This window comes from Rutilus rutilus (genome assembly GCF_951802725.1).
Source record: "Rutilus rutilus genome assembly, chromosome: 18".
Taxonomy (NCBI): domain Eukaryota; kingdom Metazoa; phylum Chordata; class Actinopteri; order Cypriniformes; family Leuciscidae; genus Rutilus; species Rutilus rutilus.
This window is the reverse complement of record NC_140231.1, coordinates 32,448,128-32,469,296: the sequence shown is the minus strand read 5'-3', so window position 1 is coordinate 32,469,296 and position 21,169 is coordinate 32,448,128. Positions and strand designations below refer to the sequence as shown.

At 35.7% G+C, this 21,169-nt stretch overlaps 2 protein-coding genes across 10 annotated transcripts; one reads left to right on the top strand and one right to left on the bottom strand.

Moving 5' to 3' along the window:
• On the bottom strand, positions 1-13,323 carry LOC311277851 (sterile alpha motif domain-containing protein 3-like). 7 transcript variants are annotated; one of them, XM_084388311.1, is made up of 18 exons: positions 13,212-13,297; positions 11,704-11,833; positions 10,514-10,590; positions 9,142-9,304; positions 8,952-9,048; positions 8,779-8,835; positions 8,607-8,663; positions 8,435-8,491; positions 8,239-8,335; positions 8,066-8,122; positions 7,870-7,966; positions 7,697-7,753; positions 7,501-7,597; positions 7,328-7,384; positions 4,144-5,080; positions 3,303-3,458; positions 3,088-3,177; positions 1-972 (listed from the first exon to the last, which is right to left on the bottom strand). In XM_084388311.1, exons 15-18 carry the CDS (start codon positions 5,077-5,079, stop codon positions 649-651), a joined length of 1,506 nt encoding a protein of 501 aa, XP_084244437.1. In that variant the 5' UTR covers position 5,080; positions 7,328-7,384; positions 7,501-7,597; positions 7,697-7,753; positions 7,870-7,966; positions 8,066-8,122; positions 8,239-8,335; positions 8,435-8,491; positions 8,607-8,663; positions 8,779-8,835; positions 8,952-9,048; positions 9,142-9,304; positions 10,514-10,590; positions 11,704-11,833; positions 13,212-13,297; the 3' UTR covers positions 1-648. The 7 variants fall into 7 exon arrangements, with proteins under 7 accessions (XP_084244437.1, XP_084244433.1, XP_084244434.1 ...); XM_084388307.1 differs by lacking the exon at positions 7,328-7,384 and having other exon boundaries at positions 13,212-13,272; XM_084388308.1 differs by lacking the exon at positions 7,328-7,384 and having other exon boundaries at positions 11,737-11,833; positions 13,212-13,272.
• Positions 13,324-16,191: 2,868 nt separating this feature from the next.
• On the top strand, positions 16,192-20,046 carry LOC311276619 (uncharacterized protein). 3 transcript variants are annotated; one of them, XR_014625099.1, is made up of 6 exons: positions 16,192-16,485; positions 17,690-17,731; positions 17,821-17,871; positions 18,371-18,523; positions 18,621-18,713; positions 19,136-20,046. XR_014625099.1 is itself a non-coding variant. In XM_084386404.1 (4 exons), exons 1-4 carry the CDS (start codon positions 18,144-18,146, stop codon positions 19,205-19,207), a joined length of 495 nt encoding a protein of 164 aa, XP_084242530.1. In that variant the 5' UTR covers positions 17,912-18,143; the 3' UTR covers positions 19,208-20,046. The 3 variants fall into 3 exon arrangements, 1 of the variants encoding a protein (XP_084242530.1); XR_014625100.1 differs by lacking the exons at positions 16,192-16,485; positions 17,690-17,731; positions 17,821-17,871 and adding an exon at positions 17,911-18,320 and having other exon boundaries at positions 18,428-18,523; XM_084386404.1 differs by lacking the exons at positions 16,192-16,485; positions 17,690-17,731; positions 17,821-17,871 and adding an exon at positions 17,912-18,320.
• The last annotated feature ends 1,123 nt before the right edge of the window (positions 20,047-21,169 follow it).

Here is a 21,169-nt window from a genome sequence, read left to right as displayed (position 1 = left end):
GCCTTGCATTCATTTATTTAATGATAGACAACTCTTTCATTCACATTTAAGTTGAACAAGCAATTTCCTGTCAACAGATCAACTGAAATCACTTTTTTGTATTGATTTGTAAGCAAGACAAAATCACTCATCTATTTAAAGGAAAATGAGTGTACTGTACTATAAGAGAAATAAAAATTGTAGGATATGCATAGCACAAATCATGAGAAAGTTCCTAAATCAACTTTCTGCAAGAAGTACATAAAAAGACCACACCTTTTAAAGAAACATCATATGACAAATGTTAAATACTACATTTCAATTCATTAAAACAGATGTAATAAAAGCATAAAGGTCTGATTCTACATAGCATAGCTCAAATAAGACAGCAGTTTAAACACTGAATATTAACCTTGCAAATTTCCAAACACTCCTACCACAATGCAATTTATTGGTCATAAAACGAAACAAAGATAGAAGGGATAGAAGAGGAAATTGCATATTATACTGTATAGAAAATTGAGACGGGAAACATTAACATTTGTTTTCATGAGATGTGTAAACATGCATAGTTGAAGTCAGAACATGACAAACTTTAAATGTGCATGCTAAAAAGTATAGCAAAAGGCACAAAAAAGCCTAAAGCTCCTTAAAAAAAAAAAAAAAGGTCTACTTTTTGCGCAAGAGCTTGTTGCGAAGCCCATGAACACGTGATGAACAGCTGCTCCCACCAATGTTCATAACAAGTTTTTGCAGAGCTTCAAAGGTGTATTTCATTGTCTTGGGGTAGTCGATATTGACAACATAAAGAAGACCCATCAGGAGTCCAAATGCCTTGGGGACATCTGAGATGTCAGTGACAACAAGATGTTCCTCCAAAATGAGAGCGATATCAATTGTGTCTTTGGGAAGCACATCACATTGCTGCTCCTCAGTTACAATTAGAATGCCCACGTCAGTTCCTTTCACAACGTCCTCAATTTCACTGGATGGCTGAAAAGAAAAGAAAAGACAAGAAAAAAATTTAACCCATTCCACATGACAACAACAACAAGAGAGATTAACACAGTTGCCAAATTGCTTTATGTTACACTTACTCTCGCATCAGCTGTTGTGTAAACAGTAGGGGTGTAACGGTTCACAAAATTCACGGTTAGGTTCGATACGATACACTTGTGTCACAGTTCGGTTTGGTACATTTTTGATACAGCAAAAAGAAAGAAATGCCAGAGAAATTTCCTTGATTTAATTTTTTTAATTTTGATTTTTTTTTACTTTGAGCAATTCTGGAGCTATAATTGACTCTTCTTAGGAGCATATAAAACAAAACAGCTCCTTGGAAAATATATTGTAGTACTTATAAACAAAGGTTTATTTTAGTTCAGAATGATTAACATTTGAGGGCAGCAATTGTATTCATAATGTCAAAATAAAACCGACGTAATGTTACTTGAAGGCATTATAGCCTACTATTCCTGCCAAACTTCCATGGTTACAGTGAGTGTTACTACAGTAAATCCATGGTGAATGTTGCTGATCTGTGGACACTGGATAGTTCATTCATGGCACAATGTTTCTTCCTGGTTTCCACGTCAGCACTGTTTGATCCGTTAATAACGGAGAAATGTGAATTTTTCTCACTAGATATCGCAGCGATGTTATTACTTCTGTAGCGAATTAAAATGATTTCTTTACTGGATATCTTATTAGCGCTGTGTAGTAACAGTGTCGCTTGATCAAGATCGGCTCGCGCTGCTTTGGTCCAAACTGATAAACGGTCCGTCAACAACACAATAACGAGCAGTTTCGTTCTGCTTGCATTACGTTTGCCATTTGATGTCGGACAATGTTGTGGTCGCGCCGGCGGATTATGAGTGCGCTAACCACGCGCAATGCTTCTACATTTGAAATAACGAAATTACAAATGTATTTTGAAATGTCAAAATCCCGCCCGAATGAATGATCTGCTTATGTCATTTTTCCTTTTTTATTCAAAATATTCATGAATGTGTTAGATATGGCATGAAATATCTGATATTACGATTGTCAAATATGCAAGTGGATGTGTTTTGTTGTTCAAACACCTTTATAACGATCGTGTTAGATATGCGCAACGTATTGTATCTTATTAAAATACGTACATTATTAGGAATTTACCACCTTTAGCTCAATTTGAGATTATTTTTTTGTCCTTTTTGCATGCAGTTTGCGAAGTGACAAAATGAATCAAAGCACAACTAGTCCACACTTGTATTTTCTCAGTTTCTGAATTTGATGTTATCGGAGGCTAAATGCAAACAATTTATCTACACTTGACTTTTGAGACTTATTTCATGCAACGTGATAATATAATTGCACTTTCATTTTCTCTATTTGAAAGTTTTTAATGCTGTTATTTGATGTAAAGTTTTTAAAATGTGATGTTAATAAAATGCATTTTAACAGTTAAACTTAAAGCCTAGTTTATTAACATTTTGTTGGGGTGATTGGGGACAGGTGGGGCTCGGAACCCTTCCCTACCTCCGAAGTGGGGAATGGCAGAAAAAGTTTGAGAAACACTGGGTTAAAGGATTAGTTCCCCCAAAAAATAAAAATGTAAATACTTTAACCACAATTGTTCGTCTTTTTCCACAATTGCTGGTCTGCGATGTGCCGGGCATGACGTCATCACGTTGGAAAGGTCACAGGTGACATTAAACATTCATTAAACATTAAACATACACGAAAGGACCTTTTTAAACAAACTGACACAGACATAAATATGTCATTCGACATATAATAAAATTTGAACGATCCTCCTTCTCCACGCTAGTAAACAATGGGGCGGTACTTACACGACCTTACCAACATGATGACGAGTATACAAACAAACATGTTTCTTTGAACTTGATTTGAATCGGTTCAGTCGATTATCCCTGCTGTTTAAAACGTGAATCAAGATTCGTTTAACATCAACCGACTTGAATGACATTTTAATCGCTTTTCAACCGGTTGCGAATGAATCGTTACATCCCTAACAGTAGTATTAAAATAAATTTCTGTATTAGAGACAATTTTCAAAGAGCACAATTAATCTCATATGCAAGTATTGTCTGTCTTTAAACACACCTCACAAGACTTCAAAAAACTGGAGGAGTTCTCACGAAGGAAGTGGGGCAAGCCAAGCAGGACAGCAGTTCGCTTGTTCTGGTTTGAGTCCTGAAATGTCAGTATGCACACAACACACAAGTACTTACACACAAGAAATATATTTATATGTTGTTTTATGTGGGTTCTAACAAAACATTTCACAAAACCCTTATTGGTTTACAAGGAATACTTACATCAGCATCAAGCCATTGGAGGATTTTATGAAGCTGTACACTGTCATGGTCCATGTTTTTGTACAGCTCCAAAAACCTGGGGAGAAGTTCATCTAAGCCCTCATAGAATGAACTCATAAGGTCAGCAGACAAGAGACGGCTAAATTCAGCAACAATCTAAAAGCATAACATTAAAAAAAGACCATGTGACTCAAATTAATATTATATTATTCATTACTGATTATTATACAATTATAGTAGTTTAATTAACTGTCTTCTTAAGCAATATTACATGATTTGGGAGACACAGACCAAAAAGATGCAAAGGGAGTTACATACTCCGTTTCTCATTCAAAACCAACCATATCACATCCAGTGATTAATGATAGATATATATACAGGTCCTTCTCAAAAAATTAGCATATCGTGATAAAGTTCATTATTTTCCATAATGCAATGATAAAAATTAATCTTTCAATTAGTTGATTCAGATGATTAGGTTAATAGCTCGTTTAGAGAACCTTTTCATGATATGCTTTTGAGACAGGAATTTTGGGTTTTCATGAGCTGTATGCCAAAATCATCAGTATTAAAACAATAAAAGACCTGAAATATTTCAGTTGGTGTGCAATGAATCTAAAATATATAAAAGTTAAATTTTTATCATTACATTATGGAAAATAATGAACTTTATCACGATATGCTAATTTTGAGAAGGACCTGTATAAGTGCTGTTAAGATGAACGCATGCATCCAATTTCTTTGTTTAACACATTAAAAAATTTAATGCAATTAATGCAGCATGAACAATTGAATTCTTAATATCGAAAGCGTTTAGTGTTTGAAAATGCCAACAAAATACCTGTCTTTCTGTGAATAACGCTGGCCATCTGGATTGAACATCACTCACAAGTGGCTCTTTATCAATGATCTCTTTTCTCCTTAGAGCATATGTGCTTGCCATGGCAGCATCAATGAATTTATTATTAGGGTTCTTCTTTTTAACTTCTATCAGCAGAGCTCTCCTTTCTTCTTCGAGGGAGCTGGTGGTTTCGCCTTCTGGCATATCAGGCAAAAAATTGGTTTCAGACCGCCTCGGCTTCTTAAGGCGTCTTTTACCTGTGCCATCTGTGGAGACTGACAGTGCTGGGCATCCTGCTACACGCAACTTCTGTCTGAAGTTTCCCATTTTAAAACTCAAACTGAACTTCCAGCAGTACCAGCCACACGAAGACCCTGGCTCTTTTAAGCACGGATGTTTTTCAACCAAGGCTTTGGCAACGCTTTCAATTTGTTCCCGTAATGGGTATGGATTAAAGTTGAACATAACTTCTGCAAGTTTGTTTAGGATTTCAGTTTTAAGTTCCTTTGTAACATCCAAAAGGGAACCATCTTTTGTGTGTGCATCATTTGATCGCCGGAGCTTCAGTTCCGCATCATATGAAAAACTTGGAATGATGAAGGGCTCAGGCCAGCCCTTTGATTGACTGGGTGTACCCGACACCAATGATGATGCAGATGTGCTGGGGGTGTCATGGTTACTGCGGTCATTAAACTGTTCATTTGGTGGTGTCTTCTGGATGATCTTCAGTGTCGCTCTCTCCTTTGGTAAATCTGTTAGTCTTGTCAGATTGACTAAATCATTCTGAAAATCTGGATCTTCATATTGTAACACAAACTCCCCATCCAGATTAAGTTTAGACCTCAAAATCAACTTCAGATCTTCAACGTTTTCTGGCAGCTCATCAATCACCACCTTCCTGATGTCATCTGGTGACAACACAACCCTGAGCAACATCCTAAATGTAAAACACAGAAGGGAAAGAACCGATTATCAAAATACAAGTAGCAATACGCAGCTGGTTATAGGGATCTCCCAGTCACGTGACCCCTAGCCGCGTGTCAGCCATTTTGACGGAATACTTCAGCGCACTACATACATGAGAATGCGGATTATCACGTTTTATGGCTGCGAATTGATTAAAATAATGAATAATGGTCACTGTATTAATTATCTTGAGCCTGCTGAAATGTTCCTATAAATATATTTTCTTTCCAACTGTGCAATCTGAATATAAAATAGGCTAAATATATTTATCCACTAAACTGCAGCAGTCCTATGCTCGTCTTCCCATTAACATTTTTTTTTCTCTTTCTGACATTTTATACCGGTTGGGCTTACATTTTTTTATTAAATTGACTATAAAAAAAAGATTGCTTGTGTGTTGGTGTTTATTCCAGTCTTTTAAAATAGTTGAATGAATGAATGCTCGCGAGGTGCCTGTAACGATGTTAAATAGGCTAACGTTAGGCTATTTAATGTAGGCTACACAGGGTAGAGGAGAACGACAGTCAACTTAGAATATTATAGCATTTTGGCCATGTAAATAGTGAAAATATTGACATTGAAAAATGACACAGAACGATTAAAATTGAATATTTAAATATTTAATCCAAATAAATAAATGTTCGTGGTTCGCACTGATGTTATTCATTTGTTCTCACACACTTCAGCAGCGTCGCCGTCACTGGTTTAGACGAACACTGACCACTATCTGGCGCAGCGGCCGTCAGATGGGCAACTCTTCACTTCATGTCATCACAAAAAGACATATACAAGAGTAAGATAAAGGAATTAGGAATCATAGATCCTTATGAAGCACCACAAGTTCTTTTTACAGGCATTAAATGTGTAGAAAAACTTCCTGACATTGAGTTCGGTGACATTTACAGCTACCTTATTCACTTCCCATCATGCTACACTTTAGACATAACCGACTTTGTTTATGTAAACCTTGTGTGTATTTAACAGTATTAGCACAATAAGACTCAAAATATAACTTAGTCCAGTATCCAGGCGCTGGTAGACAGGCTTTTAGTGCATGTGAGCTTCACATGTACGCGCTGAGAAAGGCACATACAGCGCATCAGCACGCAAATTAAATGTTTAACCGACAAGGCATTAAAGCACATGCAAATTATTAACTTTTGTGAACTGCAGTGTCCCGTTCCGCTGCGTTAACATGTGAATATACGTCGCGTTGTTCAGTATGTTTTGACCGGGACAGAGGCGCCAGAACAGCAACTAGAGTGCAGGATTCTACGATATTTCTTCAAAAGCAGATCGTGGAGACATTTTAATCGTCCATGATGAAAAATCGTCATATCGCACACCCCTACGATAGGCTACTGGTTATAAAACATGCACGTAGGATGCAAATTTTACAATCAAAGGGAGTAAATTTGTATTGTCACCAATGGCGACCTTGGCAGAAATTTCACTCGCAAATAAATATTTTTGGTCGCAAATGCGACCATTTTAGTCGCAGTTTGGAGCCCTGAAGTTAACAAAAAAAGTTTTTTATAAAAACATAAACCTCACATATTTCAAACTTTAATTTATCTTCTTTGACTTATTCTTTTTATAAAAAATGATTTAGTGACATTTACAATACACTTTAGCTTATCTTTTATTATTAATAGTAAATAGTAAAATTCGGTCCGATTTCCCCGTGGCGTGTGTCGTTGCTATGCAACTCCACAATGACAAAAAAGTTTTAGTGGCTAATGGATTTCCACCGCCGAAAAACGCTTGCTGTAGCTCTGTTACAAGATTTATTTACGTAGAAGAGAAAAACACCCGTAGTGCACCCGCATCCTTCATGTCTTTTTTCATGTTGCTGCGCCTGGAAAAAAACGAACGCGTCGCTTTAATTATAAGCGCGCTTGCTGCGCGCCTACATTTGAATGAACTTGAGCGCGAAAAAGAAGCGATATGTGAACTGCCTCTTGGCCAGCGACTTCGATACTTTTTTGCTACTTCGTAATAACTTTATGCGGCCAGCGTTTCTGGAAATGAACGAGGGTGAAATCTTTTTTAAGACCTGACTAAATGAAATTTAAGACCGTGGATGAAAATCTGGCTGTTTTCAAGACGTTTCAGAATTTAAGACATTTTAAGACTTTAAGACCCCGCGGGAACCCTGTAATTACTACACAGTGTGTGCCTGCTGTGAGCTGATATATCACAAAATTACTTAGTGTACCTTTAATGAAGTAAAAAGTCTTTTGGAGAGAGCAGAAGTCGTTCAGCGGAGAGTTAGCTGGGCAGTTCAAAAGACACGAGACGCTCAATGAACAATACCTTACTAGCATATTAAAAAAACAACAACATTATACTGTTCCAAAAGTTTATAAAAATTATAATTACTGAGTTTACCTTTAAAGAAGTAAAAAGTCTTTTGGAGAGAGCAGAAGTCGTTCAGCGGAGAGTTAGCTGGGCAGTTCAAAAGACACGAGATGCTCCAAGTCCACAGCTGAAAATGTTCAATGAACAATACCTTACTAACATATTAAAAAAAAAACAACATTACACTGTTCCAAAAGGTAATAATAATTAAAATTACTGAGTTTACCTTTAAAGAAGTAAAAAGTCTTTTGGAGAGAGCAGAAGTCGTTCAGCGGAGAGTTAGCTGGGCAGTTCAAAAGACACGAGACGCTCAATGAACAATACCTTACTAGCATATTAAAAAAACAACAACATTATACTGTTCCAAAAGTTTATAAAAATTATAATTACTGAGTGTACCTTTAAAGAAGTAAAAAGTCTTTTGGAGAGAGCAGAAGTCGTTCAGCGGAGAGTTAGCTGGGCAGTTCAAAAGACACGAGATGCTCCAAGTCCACAGCTGAAAATGTTCAATGAACAATACCTTACTAACATATTAAAAAAACAACAACATTATACTGTTCCAAAAGTTAATAATAATTAAAATTACTGAGTTTACCTTTAAAGAAGTAAAAAGTCTTTTGGAGAGAGCAGAAGTCGTTCAGCGGAGAGTTAGCTGGGCAGTTCAAAAGACACGAGACGCTCAATGAACAATACCTTACTAGCATATTAAAAAAACAACAACATTATACTGTTCCAAAAGTTTATAAAAATTATAATTACTGAGTGTACCTTTAAAGAAGTAAAAAGTCTTTTGGAGAGAGCAGAAGTCGTTCAGCGGAGAGTTAGCTGGGCAGTTCAAAAGACACGAGATGCTCCAAGTCCACAGCTGAAAATGTTCAATGAACAATACCTTACTAACATATTAAAAAAACAACAACATTATACTGTTCCAAAAGGTAATAATAATTAAAATTACTGAGTTTACCTTTAAAGAAGTAAAAAGTCTTTTGGAGAGAGCAGAAGTCGTTCAGCGGAGAGTTAGCTGGGCAGTTCAAAAGACACGAGACGCTCAATGAACAATACCTTACTAGCATATTAAAAAACAACAACATTACACTGTTCCAAAAGGTAATAATAATTAAAATTACTGAGTTTACCTTTAAAGAAGTAAAAAGTCTTTTGGAGAGAGCAGAAGTCGTTCAGCGGAGAGTTAGCTGGGCAGTTCAAAAGACACGAGACGCTCAATGAACAATACCTTACTAGCATATTAAAAAACAACAACATTACACTGTTCCAAAAGGTAATAATAATTAAAATTACTGAGTTTACCTTTAAAGAAGTAAAAAGTCTTTTGGAGAGAGCAGAAGTCGTTCAGCGGAGAGTTAGCTGGGCAGTTCAAAAGACACGAGACGCTCAATGAACAATACCTTACTAACATATTAAAAAAACAACAACATTATACTGTTCCAAAAGTTAATAATAATTAAAATTACTGAGTTTACCTTTAAAGAAGTAAAAAGTCTTTTGGAGAGAGCAGAAGTCGTTCAGCGGAGAGTTAGCTGGGCAGTTCAAAAGACACGAGATGCTCCAAGTCCACAGCTGAAAATGTTCAATGAACAATACCTTACTAACATATTAAAAAAACAACAACATTATACTGTTCCAAAAGTTAATAATAATTACTGAGTGTACCTTTAATGAAGTAAAAATATTTTTGGTGTAAGAAGAAGCCGTCTTTGGATGGTGTAGGAATACAGTGGGTAATAGTGGTTTAGTTCCTCAGGTTGTAGCAGTAGGAGATCAGCAGACAGTTGTCTAAACAGTTCAAAAGATCCAAGATGTTCCAAGTACACAGCTGAAAAAGGTTCAACAACGAACATTGCCTTGTTAGCCACTATGAGCAGTTTGACAATTTTCCCAAAATCAGGAAGCCCACTTGTGCTTCCAACGGAGACGAACATTCCCTCTGAATATGTTGTTCCATGCAGAGAAAGTGTTGTTGCCAGGGAAACAGATGCAACATCTTCATACTTCCTGTTAATGGCCTGCTTTAGGCCATGGTCCAATATAGCAGGAGAAACAACAGAAACACTCTGTACTTCAAGTTCTGGCTTGAAAAGGCTGGGCATATCAAGACAGTAGCCAAACATAAGTTGGTGCTTTGTGGCTAAAGTGAGTAAAATGTTTTTAAAATTGTTGACATCGCGGACAACTTTTTTAAAAAAGCTATGTTTTCCCTCGAAGCGGATTGTCCAGAAGTTCAATAAAGGTCCGAAACAATGGATTAGTTTAGGATAATGTTCCACAAAATGGTGTTTAGGTTTCAACTTGAAGTTAGGAAAAACCTCCAGCAACAACAGCCTGTGGTCAGAAATTTTTGACTCCAAAAAGCACACAGATTCTTCAGTAAACGTAGGTGAAGACAGAAGTTCAACAATCACTTTTAACTCCAAAATGATACCCCAGGTTTTGTCATGTTCAGGAACCAAATGACCAATCATGAAAGGAAGTAGTCTCAATAGTGTCCAATTTTCATGTCCATTTCCTCCAATTGTCCGTTTAGCTTTGAACGTTATTGGTATTTTCTGAGGTCGATTAGTCTTATCAGAAAACTTATAAGGAAAGTTTTGGATGACACTATTCAAATCATTAAGTGTGAAAAAGCCTCTTTCAATCAAATCTGACAGACACAAACAGAGTTCTGCTGGAACAATTCCTTCAAAAAGATCATGTAGAACATCAGGTGGAAAACCTGTTGATGAATGAAAATGTTCTAGTCTATTCAAAACACAGCTGGCCTTTACACCCTCAACACTTTTTAGTGTTTCATCGCTACTGAGACACGAAACATGGCCATCATGGGAAAGTTTAGTTCTGAGTGGGAATGATCCACTCCTAACTGGTACAGTTTGAAAGTCCTTTCGACTCGCAAGACAAAACCTACAACATTTGTCAACAGAGAAGGATTCTTGGAAACCTGCTAGTGAGTGGGCAGCTAGATTATCTGCAGATACAAAAGCAACTGTACCCTGAACATGTGCCCCTAGTCTTTTGATGTACAAACCTTGATTTTCAAGATGTTAAAGGTCTCTAAGAAGTGGTTCTAGAACAGCAGCATATCCATAGGTTTTCAAGTCATTGCTGTAACATAACAGTGCAAGATTAATAGATGATAAAGATGATCTATACCGAAGTGGTAGATTAGCCAGAACCCAATAGACGGCACAAATCTTGTGCTTTTTCCTTGAAGTGCCTAAAGGGTTACAAACTTCAAAGTCATCAATATACAACCCTATCGCAATACGTAACTCTTCTGTTGAGAAAAACTGATTTTCCCTGAAATACTGTCCATCAAGAAAACTTTCATACACCCCAGAGTTTAACCCAGAAACCTTCTCAGGTAAAACTTTGTCAAGGACATCATCTCTATTTAACAACTCATTCAGTACAGGTAAAATCGGGACATAAACCTTTTTTCTACCCTTATCTAAATCTAAAATGTACTCAATAGGTTCAATAATCTTAAAGTTTTCCTTGAAAAAAGAAGACCTCTTGTGGTCAGTGCCTAATGGACCAGTCCTTGACAAGAAAGAAAGAGGGACCGTTTTGTCTAATGTTTCTGTTATCAGTGTTGATGTTTCTAGATTAACATTGTGTTGCAGCAGAATTTGTTCTATTAATTTCTTGCTTAGTTCTCCTGTGAGGACACTAACCTCATAAAACCCATCTATTATTTCTTGAGTGGCTGACTTTGAAACATGCAATAGTGTTTGCATTCGCAAAAAAAGGGATGCCAGTTTTCGCTGCAGATACACCTCATTATTGGCATCATCATGTTCTTCAACATCAGAAATGGACTCATCCAATTCAACCACAGATGCACTACCTTGATTGTCTTCATCCAAATTAGAATAATTCTCACAAAACAATTCTGGTCGAAAGTCCTTTACGCTACCTGAACTGTGAAAACGACTATGATGTGCTGTAAATGTGGAGTACACGTTAGAACGGAATGAACACTGCCGATAAGGGCATTTCACAGTTTCCTTATTTTTTAGATGGCAGCGTAAATGTGCCAAATACTGGCGAAGGTGGCAGGGTTCTGAAAAACCACATAAGTCACAGAGTATGTGAACAGTTAGGGGTTCTGATGAATTTTGTGATGGCCCATGCTGCCTCAAATGCCTTTTCAGGTCAATTTGTCTTTTGAACGTACAAACACAATCATTATACAAACATGGTAAGGGACAAAACCTGCTGTAGTGTCCGTGCTTTAGTGTATAATGCCTTGTTATTGTGCGTTGATTCGATGAACTATATGAGCAAAGCTTGCATTTCCATTTCATTGAAACTGTCACAATCCAGGGAAGGGGGGGACCATTTCCTGAAAATATACAAACATCAATTAATTTTTATGTATATTAAGTAGTGTACATCTTTTCAATCCGTTTAGTCGTTTGCAACAATTTGTCATATCTACTCCCTAATCAAGACATAGCAGTTCAGGCAATCACACATGGAACATTTTAAAAGAAAAGTATTAAATATCACAGAGAGGACAATATTTAAATATTGCTGCAAGCAGCATTTAACATGCCTTTAGTATTTAAATGTGTTTGGGTACATTTGGCCACATTCATTTTCTAAATAACCCTGTTATAGCTATCTATGGTAAAGTTCAACGTTTGATAATTATTGCTCTAGAAAGTTCAGAGAATTACACTGCAGTAACGTTATTTTTTTAGGTTGGGCTAAAAATCTAGGACTAGGTCACAAAAGTAGAATTTTTAAATAAAAGAAAAATTTGATTGACAGCAGTGCTTATATTAAACACCGAACATTTAACTACGTAAATTAAAAAGATGGATGTTATGGTTTAGGCCTAACGTTACTCATGTTGTAGTTAAAAAAAAAAATATATATATTTCCCCTAATGTTACATTAAAATGAATGCTTAGTTTGTGGTTCATCGTTATCTTAATGAAAATACTGTGATAAAACGACAAACTCACGTATATTAAACGAAGAAATACTAGTTTTATTAAAAGTTATCTTGCGCATCCCATCGTCCTGTCAGTCACTGTTAACGTTAAACCCTAAACCTCACTCAGCCCTGCTAAAATACATACCGCGGCTTTGTGAGAAACCATTCGCGGCCCATTCTTTGGAAAAGCCTTCCGGTGCTCAGTTCGCACCTGCTATCGAATATTAATTAATCAAACTCTAAATACAATATTAGTCCAAAAACAGGCTAATTTAATACATTTTAAATACTACTATGATCAACAATTTCATCCGAAATCTAACTTATATGCTTCGGCGCCATTTTACGAATTGCTTACATTACGGATAGCATCGTGCAAAACTGTAACCAATCCATTAATTAGGATTAAAATTCGAACTGATTCAGTTTAGTATCGTAATTATTAAACTATCATAAATTAAATTCTACTCAACTAAGATAATAGGGATATCTGCTCAATCACCAACGAGGGCGGGAAACAAACAAGACAGACCCAATGTCAGTCCACATCTGCTGTTTATGCCAAATAGTAAAAATTAATACAATAAAATTCAATATTAGTTAAGGAGTTGAGAAATATTGCATTTTAACCACCATCATTAACGTAACTAGCTTATACAGGCGCCATTTCGAATATCTTACCGGCTCATGGAAAATCGGCAATCAATCCATTAATTAGTAATGAAATTCGACCAGATTAGTTTAGTATCATAGTTATTAAATTATTAATTGAACTCACCTTATTATATGCAGAGACGATGGTTGTTTGATGATGCTGAATGAAATACTCCTGCTGCTGTAACTGCTTGAGTTTCCACCTGCTTTAGTCCTGCTTACTTAGATCTCGCGATATTACACAGAGCAAAGCCCGCGAAAATCTATACTGAAAACAAAAGGATCCTTGTGGTATGTTGAAATGTATTAAATTAACCATCTTATTATTTTTTTACATGGTGGTATTAAAATTCAATGAAAACTACAAATTCTTAAATTAACATTTAAATATATGCACCTTTATATGTATATAATTACATATTACTTTATGAATTGCTTTAAGTAGATTTTAACTGATAATGACAAGTGAGTTGTGCTTGATGTTAGAGCAGTAAAATGTACTTAGAATTTACTCTTGCAAATTGTTAAGAGAATTTTATTAAGAAAATATATTAGTTATTTTGTTGGTGTATGTGCAATTGTATCAACATGCATTTTCTAGTTGAAACAACTAGTTATACTAGTTAATTCAACTTTCAGCTTAGTTGTGGACAATTAAACTTAAATTTTCTTGTTGTCTGGACAATTTCTAAAAATTAAGTTGTGTCTACAAAAAAAAAAAAGTTGAAATGGCAATTATTTTTTACAGTGTAGTAAACTGTGTTTAATTAAGAATTTACTTTATTTATTTTTGTTTCTCATTTGTCCAGGAGGAGGGATAGATTATATAAATATTTCTGAAAATATATGAAAAATAGGCCTATATTTATATGAAAAAAATAAAAATAATATATATATATTATATATATATATATATATTCACATTTTTCCATTGTCCACAAAGAAACAAAACGCATCCCTTCATAAATTGTTTTTATGGCAAAACATAGTTTTCTAAACTATTATTTTGACCTTCCCCAAAGGTTCCCCCTTGTCAAACAATCAAAATACTCATTTTAGATTAAACTACTGGATTAAAGGTAATTGAATTTTTTTGCTTAATCTAAATATCAAATTATTTACAAGTCATGGATCTGAACTTTGCTCACTTAGACACCTTCGGTCAATGCTTTTTCTTATGTTTCAGTAGAGTAGATAAATGACTGAAACTCTTCCCACATGAAGAGCACTGGTGCGGCTTCTCTCCAGTATGAACTCTCTCATGATCTTTCAGGGTTCCTGACTGAGAGAAACTCTTTCCACAGTGTGAACACTTGTACGGTTTCTCTCCAGTATGAATTCTCTGGTGTTTTATTAAGTTGCTGGATATACTAAAGCTCTTTCCACAGTCAGAGCAAACATAAGGTCTCACACCAGTATGAATACGCTCATGCTGTTTTAAATTGTCCAGGAATGAAAAACTCTTTCCACATAAAGAACAGACGCCCTTCAGCCGTTACTTATTCACGATACAGCACAGCCTCTCGTACCGTATTGCTTACTTAGTTTTCTGACTTGCTAATTAGTTTTCAGATTTGTCGTTGTGTTTTCAGATTTGTTGTGTTTTCTAACTTGTTAATTTGGTTTTAGTCTTTCCATTGCGTTTATAAATTTGTTGTTTTTGTTTTCGGAATTGTGTTTTGTTTTGCACTTCTCAGCCACCGTATTTAACAGATGATCATCACACTTACAATCACTCACAATTATCCAGATGCAAATAGTCGTTTAGAAACAATTCCATGATTCCTGAATTTACTTTCTTTTAGTAAGGAATAACTCATTTGCTACGCAGGAAAATAATTAGGAAATATAGGCTATCACAAACACAGACTCTTTCATGACCCAGAAAATTATAAAAATGTCCTCTCATCTCGTGCAGAAGTAGAAGTTGTTCAGTCAAAATGCTGCATCTATAACTGCATGAGAGGATAATATATATATGAGCTGTAGGTTTCTTGCTGACAAGTTGCAAGCTTTATTTAATATCACAACCGACATAAATGAAATACTCGGAGTCAGATACGCAAATGATTGTTTCAACGTCACACAGGGGCGTGACCTGATTTATTAATAAAGTCATGTAAACACTCTGTGTTTTACTTGTGTTGTCAGGTTACTTGTTTGCATGTAAACGGGGGAAACTGGTTATTTCAATAAGCTGATATTTGTGAGTTATCAGCTTACTGGTGTGCATGTAGAGGTGCTCATTGTTTCATACGATTGATTCACTCAAAATGAGGATTCGTTTCTGGAACGAAACATTGCTGTGTTGCTCTGAGACGCACAACAGTTCTTTACAACAGTTCAGTTTAGGCCGGGTGCAAATTAAACAATGGCCATTGGCGGGACAGTGATACACATACAGTATACAAATAGGCCTTTACATATACACTAGGGCTGCAACTAACGATTATTTTGATAATCGATTAATCGGTAGATTATTTTTTCGATTAATCGATTAATCGGTTTATGTACTTATATTTTAGTTTTGCCCATTTTTTCCCAAGTAAATTATTAATAAAGGGTCTTTATCATTCAACATAGACTTTTTAGAGATTTTAACCATTTTGCATTGTCATATCCTCATCAAAAACATACCTGTGTTTTATTATGTGTTACTAATCCTTTGTCGAACTCTTCTGCAATCAAAACACTGACCCATACGTACTCTAGCAAATTTCACAAGGAGATTTCAAATAATGTTTTCACCATGGCTGTCCTTAGGGCTACTAAAGTAGTTTAACATCCCGAACAAAGCTTATTAAGGAATCTTTCAGAACATATTTTCACTAAGAATAAGAATAAAACAGAATAAAATTGCAGTAAATTGCATTTTATTTTATTTTTTCCTGTAAACACATAGCTTATACCTGGGAAACAGCTTTATAGCTTATGCTGTGAAATTGTAAACAATCCTTCGAATAAAGTGCCAATGGCATGAAACCTGAATGGAATTCACATTTTAAAATAAAATTTAAAGTTACAAAATCCATCAGAAGGTTGTCCAGAAAAAAATTGGACACACACAAAAAACCTGCTGTATGAAAAAGAGCAGTGCATACACTCAAAAAAATGATTCAAGGCCTTCTTAGATATGACACATTTAAATTGTGTTCACTTTATTTAAATATATCTAATTAGGATTAATACGTATATATATTTATTAAGTCTAACGTAAAATGTATAAATAGTGTCATCTATGAGATTTTATTTAATTTGGTTAACTCAAATTATTTTGGCTTCGGAGCGCGCCATTTGCGCATGTGCAAGACAAGCTTAGAGAAGAACATGCTCAGAGTGTGGCCGCCATTTTATCGTCTGCCGCCGCAAGAAGGACTGCAACGTCGTATTCGTTATTGGTAAGTATTATCTTGTTTGAGTATTTGTAACAAAGAATTTACCTCACTGTAAGAGGATGTGTAACTTATATCTTAATTTTGAGTGAAATATGCATGCAACAGCAGTGAAAGTTATGCGAGGTGAATTGTTTTAAGTGTCCCTTCGATAGCTTAACTTACTCACACAACGTGCAAATTCTGTGTTAGACCAGTCTAACGATCCCGAATTTGACTGTAACTGTGCAAAATTGGTTCTTAACTTATTGGCTTGCTAGCTGGATTGATATATCCGTCATAAAATGAATTAGAGACTTGCGATCGCCGCGATTGTTTCGGCGCCGAATCTATTTTTAGCTGCGTCACTCACTCACGCTGAATTGGCCACAGTGCGTTTTTCTTGATCAAATTTGACCTGCCTAACATGAAAAATAAGACATTTCAGCATAAAATCATGAAGTGAGGTGTTCCGTGTTTCACAATCACCATAATGACATTAAGCGCTGTGGGGGGGAAAATACACGAAACCATCGTTTTTGTTCAAAGGCCTGTTTAAATAATTAACTATAAGGTAGAACGTATATCTCAATATTAAGATTACTTTTATCATGTAAACTACCTATTTACAACATCGTAGCTGAGCTGCCCATGGTAAATCAGAGCAAGTGACATACAGGGGTTAACCTAAGTTAACGTTACATCAGAACACCTGAAAAATGTGACAGAATGGACGATATAGTCGTCTGTTTTTGCATTAAACACGCTATTTGATTAACGCTATAAAACGCATATTTGTTGAAATTATCGATCTATGTATTCTGTGAACTCCCATTCATTTCTCAAAAAAAATAATAATAGGCATCTAACATTATCTATCTATATATAATACATACGCACTTTGATGGCGTATAATATGCACGTACCCCACACCACTAAACCTACCCAAGGGTTTACAGTGCGTAAATAGGCTATGCATGTAAAAAGTCATTTTTGCGTATCAACTGCGGGATGAAACACAAAGCATGCTATAGATATGCATTTTCATGCGACTGGGTTAAATATTGCTGGTAGACAATTGTACCAAGTAAACATTTTAAATTATTTTAAAATCAATTTAATTACTTGAGAGAATTGTAAAGTGTCATATTAAGGGATTAGTTCACCTCAAAAAGCATATTTTCATATGAGTACTAGTTCCCACTCCTAATCAACATCTTCTCTTTCACAGATTTATGAATATGACCAGGTGAACAGCAACCTCCTAGTTATAGTAAGTCATATTCAAATATTCTGATTTAGGCTACTTGTGTCATTTGTTAAATATGGTATCTTATAATACTTTTTTATTCTTCTTTTTAGGATTGTGAATGTGGCAGTGCAAAGAATGTGTCCATCGAAACTAGCTAGCAGGTATTTGTTGCTGCAGCATTTAATGCAGACTCATCTGTGCTTTAGGGGCAGTTTTTGCTATCCATGTCCATACACAGATTGCCCATGCACGTTTAGTATATGGAGTAAGCTTCTTAATCACACGTACAAAATACATGCTAAACAGGAAACTCCAAAGCCAGAAGAATTAACAACATTCCAGTGTCATGTGTGTTCATGCAAGGAGCTAGCAACAGAAAGATTATTTTCAACACATAAATGGACATCTCAGGCATAATGAAACAGTTCAGTGTATGTTTGTAGGATGTGCATTTGAAAGTAACATTTACAGGACATTTAACACCCACAGATACCGGAAACACAATCCACATTCCACATTCATTAATAGACTTCAAACCCATTGTCGTCAGCCAATCCCCATGATAGAGGTGTTCAAGAATCAATGGCCAGCTCTTTTTCAGCAGAGAGAAGTAAGTAAACATGTTATTTTGTGTTGTTCTTTTTTTTTTTCATTTTGAAGGTGAACACAGAGTTCATGCAGATCACTACGAAGCCACTGCAATCAATGTTCCTACAGCTGGACCACTTTTCAGATAAACTGATGCAGATCTTCAAGAGCAAAGGAGGAGTGAAGGGGCAAAAGATCAAAAACGCCCTGGCGATCACAGACTCTGTTAGTATAAATGCATGCAATGTCTTCTGTTTTGTCTAGTTATTGTACAGCTTTCTGCATTTGGCTAATTTCAGTCTTGATTTCCCCCCTGCTGTAGTGTGACAACATAAACATCAGGAGAGAGTGCACCCTGAAAGGCCTGATGATCTACCCGATTGAAGATCCAGACTCTTTCTTCAAGGAGTATGTGGTAAGTGATTTTTTTTTTTTTCATATAACAACAATTCTGTTAATACTTTCATGTTTTATAAAAGAAGATATGATTGATTATTATTAAATGCTCAATTTTCATTTCACAATAAAATATGTATTAGTGGAATAATAATATTTTGTTTTATTCATTTTAATAAAATAATATTTTTAATAGTAATAATTTTGCAGGGGTAATAACTTTTTTCATTTCATGTGTATGCCTTTCATTGTTCATCTGAACACAATAGAATTTGTAGAAGTTTTCAGATGTGTATGTCTATGTCCATAAAATGGAAGTAAATAGCAGCCAACAATGTAATAGTAAAAGTGAAAAGTAGCAATGCAATTTGCCGATTACTTTTAAAATATAAAGGGTCAAATTCACCTGGGCTTAACCAAAGTGTTTTGTGTTTTGTCCAGGCCACTGAGGATGCAGAAAATGAAATCCCAAACACAGTCAAGGAGATTGTACAGAAGACATCGGAGTTGTGATCGAGGGCATTAAGGTTTTGAGCGACCTAGACTGCGTGATCCTGGCATTCATCATGCTGTTCGATCTCATTTATGCTCTTGATCTTAATTTTCCTGACAACCTCAAGTACACCTTCAAGTTTATCCAGAAAATCCTAATGAACTTGGATGGACATAGGCTGAATGCAAAAATCCAGCAACTTAAAATCAAGCTGTTTGCATAAGATGTGCACTTTTTTTGAGAACACAATGAGAATTATTTGAGAAAACGTTGTATATTGAGTCATTAACATACTTATGCACGCACACACACCACAAATTTTATTTATTTTTTTAACACTCTTACATGCTTTTTCTTACATGCTTTTTGTGTGTATTTCTACTTAGTCGTTCTTGTCTTTAGGGATAGTTCACCCAAAAATGAAAATTCTGTCATTTACTGATCCTAGGGTTGTTCCAAACCTGTATAAATGTATTTGTTCTGTTGAACACAAAGGAAGATGTGTTAAAGAATATGGGAAACTTAACAGTTCTGGGCCACCATTGACTTTCATAGCTGTTGTTTTTTCTTCCTACTATGGAAGTCAATGGTGGCCCAGAACTGTTCAGTTTCCCATATTCTTTAACATATCTTCCTTTGTGTTCAACAGAACAAAGACATTTGTACATGTTTGGATAAAGGCTTTAATGTGTACTTGCATTTTTCTAAGTACTTTTCACATTAAATAACTATTGCACTATTGAGTTTGAGTTTGTCTCTTGTCTCTATGGGGTACAAAATAAGGATTTCCTAATTGATTTTTCAATGAAATGTTCTAATTTAAGTTTAAGAAGCATAAAACTAATTGTATAAATGTATCCATTTCATCTAAACTATTTGATCAAAATTGAGTTGGACCAACTCATTTAAGTTGGTCAAAATTGAGTTGGACCAACTCATTTAAATTGGTCAAAATTGAGTTGGACCAACTCATTTAAGTTGGTCAAAATTGAGTTGGACCAACTCATTTAATTTGGTCAAAATTTAGTTGGACCAACTTAATTACATTTCATTGCATGAATGAGTTTTTTATAAGTTGGGGCTACACATATTTATTGGATGGAAATCCTGCCCTCAATTAAATTGAGTTTGTCCAATGAGTTATTTTTTTGAGTGTACTTAGAAAAAAAGTGCATTTCAAATACATTTAAACATTTACCTCTCTCATTCAGTCATAATTAGGCTGCAAGACTGAATTATGAACTGGTAAACGACAAACTGATCACAGAACATGTTTGCAAAGCTTTAAACAGCAATGTTATCAGCTTTTACGACTAAACATTTGCAAACAACATTGTACTGCAGAATCTGCGTATCAAATGATTTTGATTAATATGCGCGAGGGAGAGAGAGAGCAAGACAGCGCTCGGGTGAGTGCGCGCGCGCGGCCGGGGCTCGCTCGCTCTCTCTCTGCTCGTTCATATGCAAATGATACACTTTCACTCTATGATAGTTAGACTGTGCAATTAATTATTTTTTTCTGAGAGAAGCCAGCTTCCATTGAAAATGAATGACTTCCGGTAACTTTGGAAGCTCAAGTCGGCAGCGGTGTGAACGTACAGTTACTCCACTGCCGCCTGCCTCCGCCATCTCGCTGAATACTGCAGACAGAGACGCTGTGCGGGACGCACGTGACATAAAACGAGGCCAGCTATTGGCTATTCGCTACTTCTCCTGCTGTACTGGCTGAGTAAAACCTCCGATGGCTCATTACTGCCACACTTTGGTCACCGCAGATTTAAAATATGCACGAAATGAGCCGCTTACGGCAAATAAAAGTTATTTAGCAACTAATCGATGACTAAATTCGTTGACAACTATTTTAATAATCGATTTTAATCGATTAAATCGATTAGTTGTTTCAGCTCTAATATACACACATTTTATTTCTAAGCCTTTCTAGGGGACGGTGTTTACAATTACCTAATTAAAATCTACTTGAA